General features: G+C 37.7%; 2 protein-coding genes across 4 annotated transcripts in view; one reads left to right on the top strand and one right to left on the bottom strand.

Annotated features, from left to right (window-relative positions):
* LOC125231376 (protein jim lovell) overlaps window positions 1-7,643 on the top strand; it is a 33,456-nt gene extending 25,813 nt beyond the window's left edge. The window contains exons 4-5 of the mRNA XM_048136820.1: window positions 1,910-2,035; window positions 4,434-7,643. Of these exons, the coding sequence (XP_047992777.1) occupies window positions 1,910-2,035; window positions 4,434-5,083 (776 nt within the window). The 3' untranslated portion in view covers window positions 5,084-7,643. The remainder of the gene's footprint in view (window positions 1-1,909; window positions 2,036-4,433) is intronic.
* Window positions 7,644-17,444: 9,801 nt separating this feature from the next.
* LOC125230947 (ATPase family AAA domain-containing protein 2-like) overlaps window positions 17,445-25,443 on the bottom strand; it is a 39,770-nt gene continuing 31,771 nt past the window's right edge. For all 3 annotated transcript variants that reach the window (XM_048136249.1, XM_048136250.1, XM_048136251.1), the window contains 7 exons: window positions 24,214-24,380; window positions 23,332-23,480; window positions 21,137-21,324; window positions 20,602-20,744; window positions 19,838-20,022; window positions 19,322-19,401; window positions 17,445-18,814 (listed from right to left, as the gene is read on the bottom strand). In XM_048136249.1, the coding sequence (XP_047992206.1) occupies window positions 18,600-18,814; window positions 19,322-19,401; window positions 19,838-20,022; window positions 20,602-20,744; window positions 21,137-21,324; window positions 23,332-23,480; window positions 24,214-24,380 (1,127 nt within the window). In that variant the 3' untranslated portion in view covers window positions 17,445-18,599. The remainder of the gene's footprint in view (window positions 18,815-19,321; window positions 19,402-19,837; window positions 20,023-20,601; window positions 20,745-21,136; window positions 21,325-23,331; window positions 23,481-24,213; window positions 24,381-25,443) is intronic.

The following is a 25,443-nucleotide window of genomic DNA, read 5'->3' as shown; positions in this document are numbered from 1 at the left end:
AATATTTTTTCAACTATATTTCCGTATTATTACGGCTGATATTCAAATACATTTTCATTGCGGACGGCGTTTAAAAAGCGAACGCGACTGGCAGCGCCATCTGTCGTCGAGTAGCGGAGTTACTCGCCCAACTCCTTTCACTACTTGTGCTCAGCTACTTATATCTATTCCTTGCGTTCTAATTACGTGCCGTTTCCATTTATTTGATCATATCTTAGGATGTAAACTAATAAGTAATCATAATTATATTATCTAATTTTACAATATATTGATAATAATAGATCATCGTACCTGAGTTCTTGCATCTCTAGTTAAGATTAGAACGCTGTAACTGTAAGAGAAACTTGTTGCAAACTTTTTTATGTTTTTAGCTTAAACGATTGTTGGTGGCATCTGGTATCTCTGTCAGCTATCTTTATTTAAAAGTAAGCTTATTTAGCAAGTCGATAAGCGAACTTATTAAGTATTATTATCCAATGTCTTGAATTAGCTTTTACGTAATAATAGTTAATATAAACTGTCTCGAATCAAATACTAATGTTGTCTGTTTATGTAATAGTGTGGGTATTAACTATATAAGGGCGAATCAACTTTTTGACCGACTCAAATCTGTCCGCACATTCTTAACATAGTTGTGAAATTTCACCCTTAAATAATGAATTTTATTGGTATTTTTCACTTTACCCTGTATATTAAAACATAACCCTAACTGTTAAATCCAATAAACTGAAACTTTGTTCATTAGAAGTTCGATTTCTTGGTAACTCCAGAGACATTTTGAGTAACGCCAGAGACACCAAAAATGTCGGTCAAAAAGTTGATTCGCCCATAAATCAGGTATCAGGTAGGGTTGTGAATCAGGTATCTTGTAAGTAGAACGCCTAATCTTATGATAAGTAGGTATACATACCTATTTGTTGTAGCCCCGCCTTGATACTATAATTATGTTGCTCACACTTGTTGACAAACACATCACGTACGAGTGGGTAGGTATCTTGATAAAGTGATTCATGACTACATGTCAGCCAATCAAACACTATATGTATAATGTTAGGTAGTTTCTAAAGTTCCGAACTTTGATAAATCACGCCAATAAGTATTCATTAATTACATACATACATACAATCACGCCTGTATCCCACGAAGGGGTAGGCAGAGCACATGAAACTACTGAAGTATCAGTGAAGTACCACTCTTGGCAAATAAGGGGTTGACAGAAAACGAAACTGTGACATTGCAGTGACAGGTTGCCAGTCTCTCGCCTACGCCACAATTTAACCCATATCCCACAGTCGCCTTCTACGACACCCACGGGAAGAAAGGGGGTGGTTTAATTATTGTTTATTAATTCATTAATTAATTATTGTTTATAAACAAGTAAAACATATTTCAGAGATTCGAGGTTCTGTATTGATATACCTTTAAAACACAAACTGATGGTTTTGCAACTTAACGCTTTCAAACACTGACGCCTGAAAGGCACAAGCATTCCAAAAGTTATCTCTGCAACTCTAAAATAGATTTTCATAAATAACGACAATTTAAATTCGAAAACTGGCCTAATTAATTAAGTACCTACTTAACTAATACCAAAGACTTATATAACTCCGTATAAACAGATAAAGTCTAAGAAAAAAACGTACCTCAGTACCATACAGAAAAAGGTACCTACGGTGGCCGATGGAATTACCTTTGGGGTACGCTCAGTTAATATTTGACATTTTAAAACATATGAAGCTAAGAATATGGGCCGAATTGTCAAAACTGAGGTTCAAAAGTTTTAAGCCTGTGTCAAGAGATGGCAGTCTATGCACTGTGATTACAGATTTTACTTCGACAGTAACTCTCTATAATACTCGATACTCTTTGCTAATACCAATAAATTAATCTTGTGTCCTTATTGTTCCAGTGTTCGGCATCGACTCTCCACTGGGCCTGTTCCCGCCCGGCATGGACAAGATGTACCCCCTGATGGACGTGGAGCACCGCGCGCCGCCGCTTGACGCACAACTCTTTACCAACGTTAAAAAGAAATGTGAGTGCTATTCTGTACACCTTTCACGGCAATTTACAAATCTCACGAGTAGGCATGACACAGGTCATCGCAACAGGCGTGTACCTACAGTAGGAAATAGATATAAAGACAAGATGTACCGTACCCCCTGTTTAATGTGGAGCACCGCGTACCGTCGCTGGACGAACCCGACGAACTCTTTACCAACGATAAAAAGAAATGTGAGTGCTATTCTGTACACCTTTCACGTCAATTTACAAATCTCACGAGTAGGCATGACACATGACATCGCAACAGGCGTGTACCTACAGTAGGAAATAGATATAAAGACAAGATGTACCGTACCCCCTGTTTAATGTGGAGCACCGCGTGCCGTCGCTGGACGCACAACTCTTTACCAACGTTAGGCACTGGTCCCACCGCGAGCTAGTAAGCTATGAGCTATCGGCTATAAAAACGAGCAAACGATAGTCGCTCCCGTGCAAATAAAAGAGACACGGCGATGTTTATAGTTACTCGCCCAGCGGTGAGCTATCAAAATCGCCGTGTCTCTTTTATTCGCACGGGAATGCTTATTTTTTGTTCGTTTTTATAGCCGATAGCTCATAGCTTACTAGCTCGCGGTGGGACCAGTGCCTTAAAAAGAAATGTGAGTGCTATTCTGTACACCTTTCACGTCAATTTTCAAATCGGCCAATAAATAGTAGATAGTGTCAAAAGTTACAAAGAAGCAAAATGGCGGAAGCGTTTGTTGAGCCGTATAAATGAATAGACAAGATATGAACCAGGACTTATTACATACCTTAATTGGATGGACTCGAATACAAAATATAGGCAAAGAAAAGAGCGTACACTCATCTTAAAGGCCGGCAACGCACCTCCAACGACTGATGTGCCGACGGAAAGTTTCCAAAATTCTGAAATTTTCCCATAGGAAAACTTCGGAAACTTTCCACACTTTGTATGGATGGAAACTTTCCATTTCATAAATTTAAATTCCCTTTATTTTTCGTGAAAGTTTCTTGAATTTTTCAAGAAATTAAGATTTTTTTGGAAAGTTTCCGCAACTTGCACATCATTACCTCCAACACTTCTGGTGTTTCGGGTGTCCATGGGCGGCAGTGATCGATTACCATCAGGCGACCTGTCTGCTCGTTTGCCTCCTATCCCATAAAAAAAGGCAAACTTGCTTCTGCGCATAAGAATCAATTTATTATACCTATAATATGTTTCTGTCCGCATCACCATCTGCACAAGCCGATATAAGATTGATAAAAAGTGTCCTATCCTTACCCGAGCTTCAAACTTTACATTTTAATCAGTCAATTTAAGCGTGGAGGAGTTCCTTTTGCACACCTATAAAAAGCCTATACCTTAGATGGTGCTACATAAGTTCATTCATAAATTCTAGTCTAGAATAAACATCAAATAACGAAACATTAAACAAATCTCCATCTCGACATCTCGAGATTACTCGGCGCACGGCCGCCTGCAGCAAACAAAGCATGCAGGCATAATGCACAAAGTTCGCACACGGCTTTGTCTCCGGGCTGTTTATTAAGACGATCTGATAACGTATCAGCGGCCACCGTATGAATGCTCTCGTCTCGCACGTCCCACAATAGCGATCGATCGACGCCCATTTCATCTACATGCATGCGACGCAGAACTGAAGCGCACACAGGGCTTTTTGTAACGCGTTTTGACAAAGCGAGGCAGTATCGCTGAAACAATGGGTTGGACTGTCATATGTGTTTTGATGAGCAGATCTACGAAACATGACTATTTTAGATAATTTTGTAATTTCAAATGGTTACAGTAACTTTATGAATTTGTTAGAAAAATTAAAGGCCAAAGAAGCCAACGGGATATTTATCTGAGTAACGGAGCATTTGAAAAGTTAGAAGTATGTAACATTTGCCACAGTCGGTACAATTTCAGCGACTTTTCAAAATATACTGCAGTCCCCGTGTGCGACGACTTTAACCTTCTTTAATTTGCCATCGCGTGACCTCGAACCTCTATTAAAATAAAAACTAATTTCCATAATAAATTTATCATTCCGGTTGTAATCCGACTCGATTATCTGATCGGAATCGAGTTAACGTGCTCCGCGGGAATTATAAAAGCATAAAGTTACGCGGGCGACATCGCGCATATGCATGTCCGCTTTTCTTTTTGACAAAACCGACTCGGTTGTAATAGTCGCGTGCGGCGACAAATTAATGACAACCCGCCGTGTGGCAACCCGCTCATTGGCCGTGTGTCGCGGAGTTATTGCTCCGCCAAAATACGGTTATTAGATAGTAGCCTGCACCGCGCACGTCATGTGTCGTGCCCCCGCTGCACCGTTCACAAATCACCCCTAATTACCGGAACGTTTTGTTTTTCCTGTCGATTAAACTATTTGTTGTTTCAGGGCGACCGAAAGGCCAACACAGCGCGCCGCGCGGCGGGCCACCTCGATCATGGACCAACGCGGAACTGACAGAGGCTTTGCAACACGTGTGGAACAAGAAGATGACGACCAGTCAAGCGTCGAGGATCTTCGGCATTCCGTACAATTCATTACTGATGTATGTGCGCGGGAAATATGGGAAGAGTCTAAAGCTTGAACAATTACGTAAGGATTGCATCGGAGGACCGCTCGACGGACTCGGGATGCACTCCGGCAACAACAACAACAACCACCCACCAGGAAAACATCACGATAAAGACGAGCACGGAGGAGGGGGCGGCGGACAGAGGCCGGCCAGCTCAGAACCCGACATCGCTTCAAGTCCCATGTTCAATCCGTTCACGCAAGGGTTTTATCCCGAGTTTCCTCCCGGGTTCCCGATGCCGCTGAACATGCTACACCTGCTGCCGCCGGGAGACAAGGCGCGCGAGCTATACCAGGCGATGCCGATGGCTCTAGACTCGCTCGCCGCCGTAGCTAAGGAAGAGGACTGCAAGAGCGACCGCTCCAAAGAGAACTCTGAGAACGAGGAGGGCGAGTCGTACCGCGCGCCGCACGCGCCGCACCCGCCCGACAACCGCGCGCTGCTACACCACAACGGGCAGGACTAGGCGCCCTCTTTAGTTCACCGTAGCAACGTACCTTAATTTTACGTCTGACGTGTTCTGATCTCGACTCCCGCGCGAGTCTGAAACGTAGTGCCTTTGCTGAAACACGGCTGTTTTAAAAGTTGTAATCTGTTTTGTTGCAGCTATTATTCCGATCTACTTTAGACATTAAACATTTTATTCAGCTTTTAAAACAGTCAGTTCTTAATCTTGGCACTGACGGTTTCGGTCTCGAGCGCCGCGACGAGGTCTTCTAGTATTCTGGAAACATTCCGGAGCTCGCGGCGAGCGACGTCCACATTTAAATTAGTTAAATTTATATTTAAAGATGTGTTAATATTGTAAATGTATATGAGATCGCGTATAAGTGATAGGCGATAATTTATTATTCCGAAGGAGTGCAATAAGTATGAAAGGTGTTGTGATTGTTATCGTTAGTGACCGCGGCCGCGGAGCTCTCTGTTTGTTACATTCCGTTCTCATTCCATTTGCGTTGTTCGCTCCTGCGTTTTCGCACTGTTACTTACGGTGAATCCTATACGTTACCTATATTATTATTATTTTAAAGAACCGTTCCATTCTTGCCCTAGACGTGTCCTGTAGATATTATGTTTGTGCGAGTTCTTCTGCAATTCACCAAAGTTTGTAAAATATTTCGTAATAATAGTTATATTCGATGATAAACAATTTTAAATGTAAATATTAATTGATAAATTAATGGGATATAAAATTAAATTAGCAACTAATGAGGAGACATTCGGTGTCTAAAATGGTAAATAGTAGTGTATTTGTAATTGTTGTAGTATTAGTGAAGTGACTACAGTGATCGGTTCGCGCCGGCCGGGTTCCGCCCGCTGCTCGCCGCGCGGCCCTTCATGCACGACGCGGGTCTCGAGTACGCTGTGTTATAGTATAGGCCCGGGAGCAGTGCCGTGGAACCGCGCGCGCCAGGTTAGACAAATAAAGGTATCTGCACTCAATGTTCAAATCAAAAGGAGCTTCTCAAGATTTTAGTGAATATGTAATAATGAAGTTAGAATTAAACAAGACTCGGTCCTACCTGGCTTTAGATAATTGTATACCGATGATTTCATAAATAGATTTACCACGTGATTAGATAGACTTGTGTATATACGGTTTATTTCTGTACCTAATTCTTATTGTTCCGTTGAGAATGGTCGACACCCACATGTACATTGCGTTGTGTAGATATTGGACTAGTTCTCCGTTGAAGCAGCGAGGGCGCCGCCGCACCCTCTACCGACAAGACTGAACACTATTTACGACTCTATTTTATATAACGACTGTAAATGACATAATCACAGTTACTCCGCAGCTCTCAGCATACCGTAGGTGCACTACTAGTGTCACGTCATATAACAATATTATCGTTACAGGGATTTTATATAATTATAAACGAATTACATTATATATTTGAATATGTACTATAGTTTTACAGATCAGAATTCTATTGCTTTAATATTTCCTTTTTAGCTTACTAATGTTACCGATTTCGTCTCCGAGCGCTTGATCACATGTAATAATTTGTAAATGTAAAGTAAGGTTAATGAAATAAGTCGCTGTCATGGATTAATGTTTAGCAAAGACTCGGGATCGTGTGAAAGTTACATTATTGTGCCAAATAATCAAATTCAACGACATCAATAATTTTAAAATTTTCACAGCACAATTTTAATACAGCTTCACGGATGAGTGATTTTATATTTGATTTGTTCATGAAATGTTTGCGTGACGAATGTTTACTGTGACAAACATTTGTCGAGCTGATTTTATTTAATTTGTGTTGCGACTTGTGGTTGTACATTGTGTTGTCGGACGATATACCTAATTCGTACAAATTCAGCAGTATTAAGAGTGATTTTGTTAAAGTTTTTAATTGAGGCGTTTTAATTAAGTTTTGTTATTTGTTAATGATACGTACTGTGGTTGAGTAATTGTTTCGACGAGTGCCGAGCTCCGCTCCGCTAACTGGCTCCGGAGCCCTGAGCTACAACTTGGTTACGAGTTCCTTCTAACTACGTTAACCTCCGTCTTAGCACTTCATCTAAATTGTATATTTTAAGGCACAGTTTCAGTAAACGATGTACAGAGTATTCACCCAGGAGCCAAATGTAAGGACGTAAAGAATTAATATATAATGACGTAAATACTTATGTTTAGTTGATAAACATGTGATTGTGTTAATTTAGTAGATTCAAATATTTAGTTCCTTCATTTTTGTTACGAGTATTTATAAATTGTAATTGCAATGATTTAGCTTTTAGATAATTGTTCTCTCCGATAAAGATTATAATTAATTATTACTTGAGTAATTTAATTTGTTGTATTTTTTCTTAATATAATGACAAATTAAATTAAATGATATCGTTACATTAGGGTGTAAAAAAGATTATCTATTTGATCTTAAATAATACGAAAAAATATTTATGTTCTAGTATCATTCTATCGTGTAATTTAAATTGAAATGATGGAGCGTTGTAGTAAAATTGGTTTACGATCACCGACGTAAATAAATTGTAAAAAATAAAAATATTAAATCCCACTTCGTTGTTTATTTTCAAGACGCCAGAGATCCTCCTAGCCTGAGATACAAAATTATGGTCAAATTCAAATAATGACAAAATGTTATCTTGATTATTAAATGATAATACAAAACCATATTATGGGATATATAAGTAATATATAGTATGTATGTCAAACACATTACTCTTTATAAAACCGATGATTATGACAATAAGGGCCATTTTTTTTAAGTTGTCCACCCCACTTTTTTGGATTTGGAAATTCGTATGGCGGTAACGGAATGGAAAATGTATGGAAATCTTGGGACATTTTTTTTTCTCCTATCAGGGTCGAAAGACCTCGCGATTCTGAGCATGAATCGCGTAAAAAATACTCGTGTAAAAAAAAAGTGGGGTGGACAACTTTGAAAAAATTGGCCCAGGCAACCCTTTGTTCGGCTTATTTAGTCAGTATTAGATCTCGAATGCGAGTTTCAGTACCATCCGACATTTGATCGGTCGACTGAATGGAAATGTATAATAAACGCAAAAATAGAGAAATATAAATTTACCACGTCGAGCGAGCATTCAGTTGGTACCACGGCGAGCTACGTGCTGCAATACGATGTCTTATAGTAAGGCAAGGTAACAAATGTGGCTTGAAAACCTGGAACATAGGAGGCAAGTAATTTTTATCCTATGTATCACAGCAAATTAAATGTAAAATGTATCCACGAATCGAGTGTCGACACAAACCTGATAGGGTTTCATGCCACTGTGGTGTATGAACAAATGTAAGGTGTTTAATATAGAATTAAAAAGAAAGTGTAGTTGAGCCGATGGCCTGGTCCCATCTCCAGAGATCCCACACAGTGATACGTGCTAGGTACTTATGCGAGGCGCACGGTGATAGGTAGGATAGGAGAAAATAAGAAGGGCGCCACCGTCTGTCTATATAAACCGTTTTGCGTATGGCAATTATTTTGACACTTTTCTCTGAGAACAGTTAAGTGTTGCTGCTATGATAAAAGAAATTAGTTATATTTCTACTCTTTTTGCCAAGGTGTAGATAGATATTATGGACGACGGTCGACGGAAATGCCGTCCAATGGCTTAACTATTCACGATATAGCGTTGCAAAAATGGTCAGAGGCGCAGTGACCGATGATGATGAAGGCAAAAATAAAACATCGAATTTCTATATCACATGAAATCGTACCCTTTTATTCACAGTATCATTAATATAATTTATACATACAAAATTAACACTAGCGGTGGATACAGAGTGCCAATGCACCCGCACTTGAGCAAATGCAAGCTTCAAAATAATATGCAGTGAATATGGCGCCAAATGTAGGAAGAATCTGAAGGCGACGCCATACTTTTCATATGAAGCTGTCAAAAAAATACACCATTGAACGATAATTAATATGCTATTACAAACTTGAACGATTGTTAACCTCATGGCCGGTAGTTATGCATAGAAGACAACGTAGACGCCAACGTCTCGCATAGATGACTACCGAATCTATCGTATAATAACCCACATACTTTCACACAAGGATTAACTTCGTCATTAACATTTAAAAAAAGATGGGTGTTTTTAATGTCAATCATTTGTTTCTTATTATGACCATTAATACATAATCAAAAACTCAATAAGATATGAGTCGATTACATAAAAAGAAGACTACTTTGACAGCTCCATATGAGATTCAGAAAAGTTAAATAGTCTATGGCCAGTTCCTGTATTCGTATCATTCTATTATAATGTATTTTATTCCTAATCGGAATGAGGTAACTATTTTTTGTATTTCGCTACATATTGTTGCGTTTATTCCTTCATTATCACACTGTGTTATAGATAATTGAGAGATAACTCATATTAAGGGCCAGTTGCATCAACCACATTTGACAGACACATCATCGTCACGCAGCAGACGTCTATGGAACTTCCCATACAATAAAATTTTACGAACGCTTTAACGGTGACAGAGGGTTTGATGCAACCGGCCCTAAGTGGCACAACAGTATTCTGTAACATAAAGTTAGGTTAACGCTGCAAAAGTCAATGCATTCATCGGCAGATGAGAGAAGAAGGCTGTACAAAATAAGTGACATGAAAGTATTTATGGCGGCGATATATTTTTAAATGCTGAAGAAAAAAAACAGTTTGGGCATTCCCCAGTCTAATCGTTAACTAGGATAGTTTTAGTATGATTCAAATTATGAAGGTTGAAGAGCAAAATACTGTTGTGTTAAATCATAAACAAGTTTAGAAAAATAATCTACAATTCCACCAAAATAATCAGTTAAGTACTTTTTATAATTTGGTTTCATATAATTCCACGAAAATAAAATCAAATGAAGGTGAAGAACAGTCTTCAAACATGCGGGCTACAAGATATTGACGCCTATTTATATACAATTTAACATTTTGAAGTATTCCTAGACTTGCAATAATAAGACATGAAATAAGTCAATAAATAAAATTAATTTAAATTATCATACTACACATTCAATATCATACACTATTCAAAACAATTCAAAGTATATTTTAACGCACTTTCATCAATTTCACGGACCAATGAGGCCTAATACTAGAAAGAAGAAAGTAGTTACTATAGAAAATTAACTAACAGTTTGAAATAACTTTCAATGGAAAATCAAATGAAATGAGCCTTTTACATTTTCCATTCGTACACAAATCGTGTTATTGTACTAAGCTCAAATTCATATTAATGCGTGATAATTTCCCTAGGATATGTTTTAATCAAATTCCCAATATGTTGGACACACGTTTCTTAAACGATGTCCATACCGAAAATAAAAATTAAGCAATCGAAACAGACTATCAGCTGTTCCTACTATTTATAACAGTAAAATATTGATTCAGAGAATTAAATATAGTGTAATCATCCTTAGTAAATTACAGCATAAACATTTCCTGCAATAATTGAATCACTTAAACTATCAGATTTAATTGTTAATCATAAAACAAATTTTTGTTAGTCTAAATAATTAAAAACATTCCAAACTTAAACCGTAATTTTACTACATTTATTTGGTCGTTAAATTAAAACATTATCATGTTACTGCATAATTTGCCTAAAAAGCCAAATTGTTCGATATTATTTCGACGCACATACTTCAAACAAAACTGTAAAAATTACAGGATACCAAACTTAATTTATATGAATGACTATACAATCGTGCAATTTAAAAAATGCTAGCAAAGTAATAGAGGAGTAAAATATGAAAAGAGGCCATGAAATGATGACTTTTCTTCTGACCGTTTCTCAGCATATTATGTAATTCGGTAACGTAGTCAAAAATAAAAACACATTTTTTTTACATTTGTCAGCATCAAATAATGACGGTAAAATATATGGAAAACACTTGTTTGTATAGAAAAAGTATTTATACCGTTATATTACATCACTTCCAACGTCACCAACTCACCGTATACTTGATGCCGACAGTACATTGATTCATCGTGTCCAATGAAACCTACACCTAACCTAACATACTGGGTAACATTTGGGAAGGGGACACAACGAATGACAATAAATAAGCGGCTTGCGATGCGTGGACCAATTTATGCCTTGGTTACACATACAGAGCACAGACTGGTATTTGACCCAAAAAGTTGGCCAAAATTATTTTAAAGTTCCAATGGCCTCCTAACCATTTGTTATTAAGATTTAAGGGTCAAGAAGGTAAAATAAACCGGCCAAGTGCGTGTCGGGCCACGCTCAGTGTAGGGTTCCGTAGTTTTCCGTATTTTTTTTTAAAACTACTGAACCTATCAAGTTCAAAATAATTTTCCTAGAAAGTTTTTATTAAGTTCTACTTTTGTGATTTTTTTCATATTTTTTACACATATGGTTCAAAAGTTAGAGGGGGGGGGGACACTTTTTTTTCCTTTATGAGCGATTATTTCCGAAAATATTAATATTACCAAACAACGATTTTAGTAAACCCTTATTCATTTTTAAATACCTATCCAACAATATATCACACGTTGGGGTTGGAATGAAAAAAAATATCAGCCCCCACTTTACATGTAGGGGGGGTACCCTAATAAAACATTTTTTTCCACTTTTTATTTAACCATTTTGCCGGCGTGGTTGATATATATATTGGTACCAAATTTCAGCTTTCTAGTGCTACCGGTTACTGACATTATCCGCGGACGGACGGACGGACAGACAGACATGGCGAAACTATAACGGTTCCTGGTTGACAAATTGAAAGTTGAAAGACATTAAATATTATATTTCAACTTTTATTAGTTATTTTCATCAAAGCTTACATTAGCTTTCTTCCAGGACATTTCTGTTTTATGTCTCTTGCTCCTGTCGCTCAACTCTAAGAAAGTCTTTTCAGGACGACCAGAACTGACTCCTGCTTTTGGTAGAGATATGCATCCTTTGAGCTACTCGATGCTGCTATCTAGGAATCTGGCACTTGTATTAAGAGCAGCTGTCCATTTTTGTTTAAACTAATGCTTGATGCGAGACAGTTTCAGCTTTATGTCAGCAATATTGTGGTCATTTTCCGTATATAGATTCAGTAATACTTGCTCCAAAAATTGCAACTTTTTGTTAAAAGTTGAGCTGTCTGAGCGTTCAATAATAGCAAATAAATCATTCCTATATAATACCCGGATTCCAGAAGAACCTAAAACACAAAAACGTAAAAATAAGTAAAATCTCATGTACCAAGTAACGAATGTGCTTACGGAAAAAAAATCACCAAAAATAGGCGGGTGCATTGGGGTGGCTATTCTGTACTTTATATTATAAAGGAAAGTCTATTCTTCAACATGTCATTCAAATGTTAGCTGGATAATGCTTGGTAACTTATTAAAAATTCCAATGTTCTTGAAAAACTTATCTTTTTATTTAAAATTTCCCGGTACTCACTTCTCAAGGGTATTAATGAAGAAAATCAATTAATATTTAAGTAAAATTTTGTGTTAAATAAAGTACATACCTAGTTCTTTGCAATCCATATTAGAAACCAACACAAAACGGGCCAATCAAGGAATAACAAATTTTTGAAAACAATGAAATTCGAGTGCATCGAACAATCACGCAGACGCTTTCGGCGAACGGTAATTTTCGACTAAGCCTACACGGGTGATAGATGACTTTAGCACGTGGTATTTTTTTTTACTAGGTGGAGGGGTTATTCTAGTTTTAAGAAACAATGGTTAAGAAGGGGTACGGCGTAAATAAAAAAAATGGATTTTGGCCAGCTTTTGAGGCTCAATACCTGTCTGTGCAGAGTACAGTGGAGAGTACCAAGCGAGTATTGAACACTCGGTCTAGGGCACGCTCGTCACTGAAACCGGTATGTGTGATAAAGCCCTTACAGTTAATATCGTAGGATTACATTACCTTACAACTCCACTACATATCACAGACCACGGGGCTACTACTTGGACGCAACCTATCCTAAATCAAAGTATAATGTAGCTAAAGTAGCAATTTATAGATAAATATTGTTCAAATTATCAGTTCAGCAAACGACTGGCCTCAATATGAATACAAAAGAAAAAGAAATTAAGTCGAGAGTCAAACCCAAAGGATCTGCATTTTATAATATAATCATTATACTGCTTTAGCTACATTTACTGTGATGACCTTATACTTTTTAACATGTACACTTCAAGACTTAAAATAATTAGCTCACAATTAACTGTATTACAATCAGTTCAAATATAACTTTAGCAAGAAATCTGACGTTGACTGACGTGGCATGGGAATACAAACATCACAGAGAAAATACAAGAAAAATCTATTATCTACTACATTTATTTTACTGGGGACGCTATTGCTATGTCTTGTATGGGAACCCTGCATTTTGTGATTAAGCACTGAGACTTGGCACAGTTGTTCATTGGGTGGCCCTGAGTAGATAAAGATCGGGAGGCATCGAGAGCCCCCATTAATTTAGGAGGGAGGAGGGGGGGAAGGCTGGCGCCTCCGCGCTTCCTTTGAAACCATATTTCTCTAAAACTATACAAAATAGGGCATGCGATATATCATTTTCGGATAAATGAAGGACGAGGAATTCATTTTTGGAACAAAAAAAATGTATTTTAGAACAAAAATACAAAATAAAATGGGAAAATCTGAAAACGAGATTTTTTTTATACATATTATTGCACATTTTATGAAAACTGTAATGGTTTTTTCTAAATAAAAAATATTATTTAATAGCTACATTTATCTAGTTTTAAAAAATGTATAATTTGTTGTAGAAATATATTATACGACGAGTGATAAAAAATAATTTACATCGCCCGATAGGGTGATTTGAATGCTCATTTCAATAAGTTTTGTCAATGATTTCAGGTATAATCACTATTTTTAACACACGAAAGCCGTAATCATTGTATTTTATGGCTATTTTAGTGATTAATGTACTTAAAATAAAAAAAATACAAAAATTAAAAAAAAAATGTGATAACTCTTTTATAACATTAATTATCCTATTTTGTTCTTTCTATACAATATATATCTAAAAGCAGTAAATATGAATAAAAAGCCACATTTATGTAGTTTATAAAAATATATAGTTTGTTATATAAATATATTACGAAACGCGAGATAAAAAATAATGAAAGTGACGTGGCAGGGCGATCTTGATGTACGCTACGGGTCAGCTTGTATGATTCGATGAGGTGAGGTAAAGGTACTCAAAGCTCTCAAAAAGTGTAGTTATTTAGAGTAATTCAAATTAAACAACATAATTACTCCTATATAGTCTGAATTTAACTATTTATATTACATGAAATGATCGATTGATATGATAGGTCAGATATATACATCTGATCCTAATACATCTTGTGAAATAGACTATCTATATGATTTGCATAATTTATGGATAATTCTTACTTGACATATTTATTATTCCAGATCTGCGTCCTGTACTTTGGTTAACGAGTGCCGAAAATAGTTATTAACCAAAAAAGACCGCCAAATTAACAGCATTTCACCGACAAAAGCTGCCTTGCACCATTTTTGTAAGGGTTATAGGTATATCAAGGTGTCCATTTATGGGGTCAACTAAACCTAATTCAAAATTTGCCATTATTTGCTACTTGTGGCTGGACGAAAGTCTGTAACAATTGGGATTTGGGAGCCTACTTGCCCGCAACGTTGCCTGTTGCTGCAGAAACATGCCTCGAAATTGTCGGATGCAGGTGTAATAAAAAACAGTGCCGCGTAAGGTGCAACCGTAAAAAAAGACTTTTTAAATTAAATGTTCGGAGCTGATGTGCTTATGCAGTGGATGTTGTGATATATACATAATTAAATTCAGACTATTCATGTTGTTTTATTTGAATAACTCAAAATAGCTACACTTTTTGAGAGCCTTGAGTACTAGCCCCGATACATATGTTTTCGTCTAGTCAGACCATTTTTTGAGGTTCTCCTTTGTACAATGTCTTAGTTCAAAAATCATTAATGTTTAATGCTAATACGAATCTAGTTTATTTTTTATGGCACTATTGCGCAATAACTAACTATCATTGATACTGAAAGGAAGAATATGACGATTTTTATTTTATCTTTTATGGATGGGTAAAACCGATTTAAGGGTGCCCAAAGGAAGTAACTAAATTCTGCTAGTAAACTAAAAAATCTTCAAGCCTATGCATGCAGAACTGCTTTAGGAGAGGAGAACGTGATTAAGACATTTTTTTTGCAATATAAGTCACATGCAATTTTATTTTACAATCAAAATAAACTATATTATAGGACTTTTACAATTTTCTGTACTGGGTCGCGATATACCTACATGTGTAAACGTTATTAGAATAAGTATATTTCTGTATTACTAGACGAACTCCACTGCATAGCGGGTAGTACCTTTACCTCACCTCATCGAATAATGCAAGCTGACCCGTACATTAAAATTTTCATTTTCATTATTTTTTATCTCGCGTTTCGTAATATATTTATATAACAAACTATATATTTTTATAAACTGTATAAATGTGGCTTTTTATTGATATTTATTGCTTTTAGATATATATTGTGTAGAAAGAACAAAATAGGATAATGTTAAAAAAAATTATCACATTTTTAATATTTTTTAAAATTTTTGTATTTTTTTTTATTTTAAGTACATTAATCACTAAAATAGCCATAAACTACAATGATTATACGGCTTTCGTGTGTTAAAAAACTTAAAAATAGTGATTATACCTGAAATCGTTGACAAAACTTATTGAAATGAGCATTCAAATCACCCTATCGGGCGATGTAAATTATTTTTTATCACTCGTCCTATAATATATTTCTATAACAAATTATACATTTTCTAAAACTAGATAAATGTAGCTATTAAATAATATTTTTTATTTAGAAAAAACCATTACAGTTTTCATAAAATGTGCAATAATATATATAAAAAAAATTCTCGTTTTCAGATTTTCCCATTTTATTTTGTATTTTTGTTCTTAAATACATTTTTTTGTTCCAAAAATGAATTCCTCGTCCTTCATTTATCCGAAAATGATATATCGCATGCCCTATTTTGTATAGTTTTAGAGAAATATGGTTTCAAAGGAAGCGCGGCGGCGCCAGGCTTCCCCCCCTCTTCCCTCCTAAATTAAGGGGGGCTCTCGATGCCTCCCGATCTTTATCTACTCAGGGCCACCCAAGGAACAACCTGTGCCAAGTCTCAGTGCTTAATCATAAAATGCAGGGTGTTGTGCAATAGCGTCCCCAGTATTTTGTATCTTTGTATTTTAGTAAAATAAAGTACAATTTTTAAAACTCTTTCAATACCATTTCTAATTTACGTAAAAAGCGGTATTTCAACTCATAACTTGTCACCAACCTTACACTTTCAACCTACCATCTTGTTAATTACTTTAGCAGGAACTATAATGTAACACAATTGTGAGCTTATCATTTCAATTTCACATTTTATAAAGTGTATCTATAATTTCCACCGTGTATACAATTTGGCTATTTAGGAATGGTTAGTCAAACGCCTTAAAAGTCGTATATAACACTTACAATTATACTTAAATAGTGCTTTAGGCAGTGTTTATAATTTAAGATATATACTGCACAACTCTGACCAAATTGATAGAAAGATTCTTTTGAACGCCATCTGTCAAATATAAAAACGCCATGCAAACGCCAATGTCTCTGACACTGGCTAACAAATACAAACCGTTCTGGCAGGCAAGCACGGTCGCGTGATAAAGATATAACGTCAGGCCGTCCTTTTCGCACTATTTGTAATGGGATGCAGCGATGCGATAAAGGTTATCCAACTAGTACACTACGCCCTTAGGAAACGTTGAAAGTGACTTTGGCGACATACGCCATAGCGCTTATAAGCTTTCCTGACGCCAAAGACACGATTTATTACGTCCTCTTGGTTCTTGGCTGTCAATTTTGATTTTTACTTTGCAATCAATTCAATCAGAAATGTTACTATGCTAAGTTTACCACAGGCTGTCTTTTCTAATTAAAAATTAAGAAAGGGACAACACATGGATGTACTCTAGCATAATAACTCAAGCAGTGACCATATTCACGGAATGTAACGTGAATGAAACTCGACAAACGCTTACAGCAAACATTTTTATGGGTGATTCTCTGTAAGGATGTTCAACAAACAGTCCCCTGGCAATGATTTTATAAAATATTTATTTATAAAATCAGAAATAGTTTGTATAATTTAATTAAGGCAAATGGGTTTTATTAAATTATACTAACTATTTAGGATTTCATTAATAAATATTTCAAAAAATCATTGCCAGGGGACTGTTTGTTGAACATCCTTACAGAGAATCACCCTTATATTCTTCGACAACCTTACGGCTCCAATAAATTACAACCTCAATGACATTCGATATAAACTCTTACGTACATATTAAAGTTCGTTTCCTAAAAAATGCTCAGTCCTGTTGCCATTATTGTGTTAAAAGACCTTTTAATGAAGGGTGATAAATTGATAATCACCGCAGAATTTGAAGTTCTAAATTCAACCCAATGTCTAAAATAAGGCATAGGTATAATTTTAATATTTACAATTACATGTGACTTTAAAGCGTGGCATTCGTCTTAAAAATATTAAATTCAAATGGCAGTGAAATTTTGAAATACTTCACATACATACATACAACTTATATTTGATAGTTATAACTGCACGCTCATGTGTACTTTGGTACAAAGTTCCAAAGTTAAATTTTCGGTTATTACGGTGTTCTTTTGTATGTCATGTGTATGTATGACCACTAACATTGAAATTAACTGCCTAATATTCATGAAAATGTTACCAATCCTTCCTTTCATGTAATAATCGTTTGATTATTCATACTGGCGAACCTAAGTTTGCGGAAGCAAAACACAGGTTTCTTTTCAAATACCACTGAACTGACATAACGCACGTCGCACTGAAAATAACCACGCGGCAAATGACAAATTTTACATTATAATACGATTTTCCAATCACTTTAATTTTGCTAACACTGTTGAGTATACACACCATATCACACGAATCGATGACATCGTTAGCGCAATATTAAACAGGCGCTCAAGCGCGAGGCGTCAACATTAACCAAGTGAACGCTTCCACTGACGCTCGACGCTGAGGCTTAGCAAGCGAACCAACCCCAACCCAAGGGCATGCGAACAGGCTAGCGGATGCTCGGGAGCGGCTCTTAACATTTTGAACGCCAAGAACAAGAATGCCTTTAGTGTTTAGTGTCGTTACTAGTCGTGCTCACAGCAGCTAGCAATTATAGCTGCAGTGTCCACTTTCAAGTCATACCACCACCTCGCTTGCGCCCGGTAACATAGGGTTTAATGTTTTTATGTATGGGTCAGAACGTTCAAAAGGTTAAAGACGGTCTAAAACGCTGCTCAAACGCAATTTGACGCTCGACGTTACGCTGCACGCCACTGCATTTTCTATTCAAAAAGTCACTCACACAACCAGCAACAGAACCCGACGGCTCACTTCCTCGCTATGTGCACGTACCGCGCGACCACGGCCTGCAAGTCGGCCGGCAGCTTGGAGCGGTCCGCGCGGTCTATGTAGCGGCGAACGACGGACGACAGCTGCGCGTGCAAGTCGAGAAGTGCGCAGAGCCCGATCAGCCGGAGCGACTTCGCGTTCTTATATAGGAGGTTATCTAATTCAGTCTTGTTTATCAGTACTTTGTCCGCGTCTGAAATAAATGTATATTTAGGTAATTACTTATTCGACAAAGTCCAAATTGTAGACCGTTCAAATCGTTCAATAGAGTAAACGGTGAGAAAACCGTCTATAACCCTTATAAACACTTTTTGAGCAATCGAGTAGTGAGATCTTGGAACAAACTCCCAGAAGACGTGGTCTCAGCACAAAATGTGAATCAGTTTCAAAAATAGACTAGACAAGCACATCACATCTACAACTCGGCTATGATTACTGTCACAATAATCACTGGATACAGGCTATATCAGTTCTTTAACTGCCTGCCTGCTTATTAAATAATAATAAAAAATAATAATAAAGAAATACCGTCTACAAGCGTGGTAAACCAAAATGAATACGAGTCGAGCTATATACGTAAGACAAGAGATTGTTTACTCTGTGACGACTTTTCCAGCAAAGGTAAATGTTATGTGAGAGCAAAGTCAAAAATTAGATAAAACCAAAAGAAGAGGAACAAAGGTCATAAAATGATGATTACCTCTACTCGAAGTCTCGTGCCCCGAATTTCTTTTCTTTGGTGATGATTTTGAAGTCACTTTCTCTGTTGACTTTGCCGGACTGGAAAATAATATAATCGTTATTACTTGATTACAGAACAAGCCAAAATAAATTCAAAGTTTGCACTTTAAAATGTGTGCGACAAGACAGATTATTTTTTTCAAATGCTCACGTTTAAGTCCTATGCAAGCGAAGGATTATATTTGAGTTGCGTCGACTGATCCGAACTGTCTACGCTTCTATGCAAGTTTTAAGTTCCCAGGGTATGAGTATTCAACCTCTAACACGTGGCTATGAACACCCTGCGGAGACAGAATGAACACAGTGTCGTCCCGGGGCTTGTCGCTCGCAGCTCGTCGTCTGATCATGATTATCTATCATTTATCATTTATTTATCATAAGTACACTACTATCTATACTAGTATCTAATATCTATAAGTACACTGTCTACGCTCATCTATGTATACACTATTTAAGGGTGCAACTATAGGCTCACCTCTCTAGCACGTGGTTGTGAACGCCCTGCGCAGACAGATTGAACACGGAGTCGTCCCGTGGCCGCCTCAGCGGCGCATCATCGTCAGAACCTGACGTCGACGCACCGTTCGTCATCGGCGTTGATGTGATCGGCTTGTTCTCTTTACTCTCCTCGTCGGTTATCATTACAGTTTCTTTGAAGGTCTGGAAAAAATATTGATTTCTATAATCCATTGTCATGAATAAATGGAAAAAAGCGCTAAAACACGTGTCGACGAAGGACATCTGGCCCCGTAGTCGAATGGCATTTCTATGACGCGAAACGAAAACGAAACGCAGCGAAAGGTAGTCTGGCTCTGTCGCGCCAATACGCAAGAGCGATAGAGATAGATATCTACGAGCAATTCGTTTCGTGAGCGTTTGCGCATTCGGCTGCGCACGCTGTGCTATTCTATGCCTAAAAGGGCCTTATGCACAATATCAGTCAATAAGGTGAATAATTTACCTTCTGTGTCTTCTATCGCTTTACCACGAGCCCCTTGGACCACGCATTCATGCGGCGCCGTTTACGCTTGACGCTTTCTCGCTCCGGGCAGTCACCACTTTCCCTCATCAGTGCAGTGTAAAAAAATCTAGAAATGTTTACCTTCCGCGTCTTCTGTCGCTTGAGCAAGAGTCCCTTTGTTCACACGTACATGCGGCGCCGTTTACGCTTGACGCTGTCTCACGTGTGGGGAGAATTGCTCTTGGAAGAGCAGTCTAGAATGATCTAGAAAGGTTTACCTTCTGCGTCTTCTGTCGCTTCACGACGAGTCCCTTGGACCACGCGTTCATGCGACGCCGTTTACGCTTGACGCTGTCTCGCTCCGGGCCGGGCGTGTGAGGAGACTTGGTGTCGCCCGTGCAGTCTAGATTCGCGGACACATCTAAAAAGTAGCAAGGTTTTGTTAACACTAATGGTGTTCGCGAACATTAGCATAAGGTAAACTTTTATACGTGTGTTTTATGAAAAATAAAATGGCATCATAGAAACGGTAAACAAATATGAGAGATACACGTCAGTGGACAGATATCGAAGTCTCGTTGAAATGAGATCAATTTCTTCTAATTTAAGATTTTGAATGCGTAAGGATGCGTTCAGCAACGACGACGCGTAAGCGTCATCATACCAACGAGCGATTTTTGGTCGGCGATAGGTTTGACACCCTCATCCTTTCTTCTTCCACCTATAATTATCTTAGTACTCCAACTCAAAGTCAACGATCCATCTCAATGATCAACGATATTAACTATGAGGATCATGTATCCCAATACTTACGTAGATTAGAAGCTGTGTATATAAAGTCCGGCAGATCGTTATCAGCCGCCGTCCCCTCATCCTTTCTTCTCCTCGCTATATCTTGACACTCGAGCTCAAAATCGCTATCCATTTCGACGTCGATCAAAGCGTGCGCGTGGTCGCGTAGCGAGCAGGCTTCGTGACGAATCTGCTTGTCTGATGACGTTCTGTGAAGGTGAAACTTAGTTGTAAGGTTCAAAATTGAATGAGCGTAATATGGGAAGCTATAGTTTTACTTACTCGACCAACTGGGTGTTACTCAAATTACTATAGGGTCTGGTTATGGTCAAGGATATTAAGCCACTCGTCAAATGCATGCATACGCAAGTTTGCAAAGATATCAAGGTACTATTTATTTCAAAAAGCTTTATGCAATAAGGAATGCACAAGTAACATGTTTCTAGAACCGCCATCTATAGATGTATAATCCACTTAAAAGACACATTTGTAATTGATTATTAGGTAAGTGTTTCAGCCACTTGTACAGTCAGCAGAAGAACAAATTAAATCAGCAAAATATTACAATTATCTGCCTACACCTTTGACTGCTTAGCTACTTCTTTTTCCGACTGTACCAAGTATGGATAACCAGGACAGAAAATACAGGTGGCAGCCCTTCATGTTACAAAAAGGTTAGAGGATGTACATACATAAATATGTCATACAATTTTACATATTATTATTAAGTCACTACTTTATCAAGTTGCAGTTTTCATACCTATACATCCCTCTAGCCCTTTGGAGACGGCAAGGCAATGGAAGAGAGAAAGATACATGTGAACACAGAATTAAATAAAGGTAAAACAATATTTTCTAAATCTTAAAACTATTAGAATTTTCATAAATTCAAAATAAATTAATTTTTCACCTCCTGTGCCAAGACAAAATTAACCCACCCTCCGTATCCTGTCAGGAAATAGATTAAGTATTGTCAGACAGTTTGGCTTTATGTGGAGCTTTCTATGAAATAGTCTCGTTGTCCCATACAAACGCGAATTTTCAAAAAATTTACTGGTGTAAGAGGCATTATACATAATTTAACACAGGAGGATGTAAATTATTATTTTTCTTTTTTCCGACGTACTCGAAGATTGGACAATGGCTTATTGTTATGATAATGTACGGCTGGCGAAACTAAGATCAAAAAAGTTTTGTACGATTTTACATTTTATGAACATAAAATCTTTTAAGTCTAAGAAAAAAACGTACCTCAGTACCATACAAAAAAATGTACGGTGGCCTAGATGACATTACACCTTTGGGGTACGCTCAGATCGATGGCGCTAATATTAATATTTGACATTTTAAAACATATCAAGCTAAGAATATGGGCCAAATTGTCAAACCTGAGGTTTAAAAGTTTTAAGCCTGTGCCAGGAGATGGCAGTATATGCACTGTGATTACACATTTTACTTCGACAGTAACTCTCTATAATACTCGATCCTCTTTGAGTCTACTTACTGTCAGCCATATTACTTCGTCTGTCATGGCGGTTTGATTCGTTCGCGTATTTCTTGTAATACAGTATTTTCTATTTTTCGTAAAGTGTGAAGCCTGATTAAAATAAAGAGGTAAGCCTTTGTTGAAATATCACAGAGAAGACAGTTTTGAAATGAAATATTTATTTTCCAAGTAGGCATATTACAATGCGCATATGAACATCAAATAAAGCTACGCCGGCTCTAACCCTACGCCTCAGCCTCGAGAAGATTTCAGTCCCCCCTCAGTTGGGAGGGGGGTATCCACTATGGGACCGGCAAGAAACTCGGCGAGCCACTTCTTTTCAAAACATTACATCTTATAATTAACATGCAGTAAATCATTGTATCACTTGTGACCAAAGACCTATATAACTTCGTATAGACCGATAAAGTCTAAGAAAAAAACGTACCCCAAAACCATACAGAAAAAGGTACGGTGAGCTAGATGGCGATACACCTTTGGGGTACGCTCGGCTAGATGGCGCTAATATAAATATTTGACATTTTAAAACATATCAAGCTAAGAATATGGCCCAAATTGTCAAAACTGAGGTTTAAAAGTTTTAAGCTTGTGTCGAGAGATGGCAGTCTATCCACTGTGATTACACATTTTACTTTGACAGTAACTCTCTTTAATACTCGATCCTCTTTGCTTGTGACATAAGTGTCGAAATTTTTCTGTCCGTACTCACTTGTCCGGGTTATACTCGAGCGCGTTGGCGCATATCAAGTCTATGTCCTCGAGAAACTCCTTCGCGCAGTTGTACTTGTGCATGTCCACCTTGGTCATCATCGACTCCAGGTCCATGGGCTGCTTCACGATCTCCAGGTAGTCTGTCACCTGTCAATAAATGTATAACTTTACAAAAGATCACAGAAACGAGTCTTTTTGATTTTTGTTGCATTTTGTACGGATGAAAAAAAAAATCAACTCATATAATACTTCAAATTTAATTAGAAAGATAATATCTAGAACCTTTCTATAAGTTATAGGGTGAATCGACGTAAAAGTAACATGAGTCACGACTTCATTGTTCATTTGAACTACAGCTGCAAATGAAAGGACTTATGCATATATCGGGAAAGTAACACTTATTTAAAGATAGATTATCACTTAAGCTTGCATCGTGAATAAATGGAACATGCCATAAAATCGTGACTCGTGTTACTCTTACCGCTGATTGACCCTATAAATATTTTTGTGGAAAGCCAACTTTTTCAATAGAAAGAGGGATGAAATTGGTATGCGAGACTGACCGAGTTTACGTACTCATATTCTAATTTGATTTTGGCACTTGACACGAATCGGCAGTGGGAGGAGCTAAAAGTGCTAAAACTGACTCATACCCCCTCTAAATCCACTGGGGAGCTGAAACACTGGTTCATACCTCCTCCAGGTCCACAGGTTTAGTGAATTTGTAGAAGCGTCTGCTAGAAGCTAGCTTCCTGGGATATCTCGGTGGAATATCCGCAGTTCTCTCAGTTTTTAGTCTTCCTTGCGCTTACATCCGCTAACTAGCCATTCGGTCCACGAGGTGGCACTGCTGTGGGGGGAACTAAACACTGATTCATACCTCCTCCAGGTCCACGGGTTTAGTGAACTTGTAGAAGCGTCGGTTGGAAGCCAGCTTCCTGCAGATGTCCCGCAGGAATATCCTCAGCTCGCGTAGTTTGTAGTCTTCCTTGCGCTTGCGACGGGATATCTGCTCTTCGGTCTCACGGGGCGGCGGCGGCGGAGGCGCTACAACACATAATTCAATTAGCTATTTTAACACCAAAGACGACAGGCGACTGTCTCGTTTCAGTATTTGTAACCACAATAACATGAACGCTTTAAAATTCCAAATGCATCTGGACGACCGGTCTGGCCTAGCGCGTAGTGACCCTGTCTGCTACGCCGCGGTCCCGGGTTCGAATCCCGGTAAGGGCATTTATTTGTGTGATGAGCAAAGATATTTGTTCCTGAGTCATGGATGTTTTCTATGTATATAAGTATTTGTATATTATATATTTGACGACCGGTCTGGCTCAGTCGGTAGTGACCCTGCCTGCTAAGCCGCGGTCCTGGGTTCGAATCCCGGTAAGGGCATTTATTTGTGTGATGAGCACAGATATTTGTTCCTGAGTCATGGATGTTTTCTATGTATATAAGTATGTATTTATCTATTTAAGTATGTATATCGTCGCTTAGCACCCATAATACAAGCTTTGCTTAGTTTGGGGCTAAGTTGATCTGTGTAAGGTGTCCCCAATATTTATTATTTATTTATATATCGTTGTCTGAGTACCTGCAACACAAGCCATCTTGAGCTTACCGTGCGGCTCAGTCAATCTATGTAAGAATGTCCTATAATATTTATTTATTTTATTTTTATTTAATAGGCTGTTATGTAGATCGCTACATCACGATAAACTATGAAACTGCTCATTCAATAAAATATCTACCTATACTAAATGCCCTAACAATTACAAAAATTTGGTCATTTCTTTGTACACTACACTACACTCAATTTAATAGACTGAGGCATGAATAAGAACGTTGAACTAAAATATGCATAACATCGCAAATTAAGTACAACACACTGAGAGGTATATAGCAACCTAAGAACACTATAGAGAGCTTAGGGTGGTTAGAGTAAGCGCCACCTCGTCTTTCACGCAAAATAGGCACAATGCTTGTCGACTTACGGAAAAAGCCCACTATAAGTAACTAAGGGCCAGTTGCATGAACCACATTTGACAGACACATCATCGTCACGCAGCAGATGTCTGTGGAACTTCCCATACAATAAAAAATTAACGAA

Source organism: Leguminivora glycinivorella, chromosome 11 (assembly GCF_023078275.1).
Source record: "Leguminivora glycinivorella isolate SPB_JAAS2020 chromosome 11, LegGlyc_1.1, whole genome shotgun sequence".
Lineage (NCBI taxonomy): Eukaryota > Metazoa > Arthropoda > Insecta > Lepidoptera > Tortricidae > Leguminivora > Leguminivora glycinivorella.
This window is presented reverse-complemented; position numbering and strand designations above follow the sequence as displayed.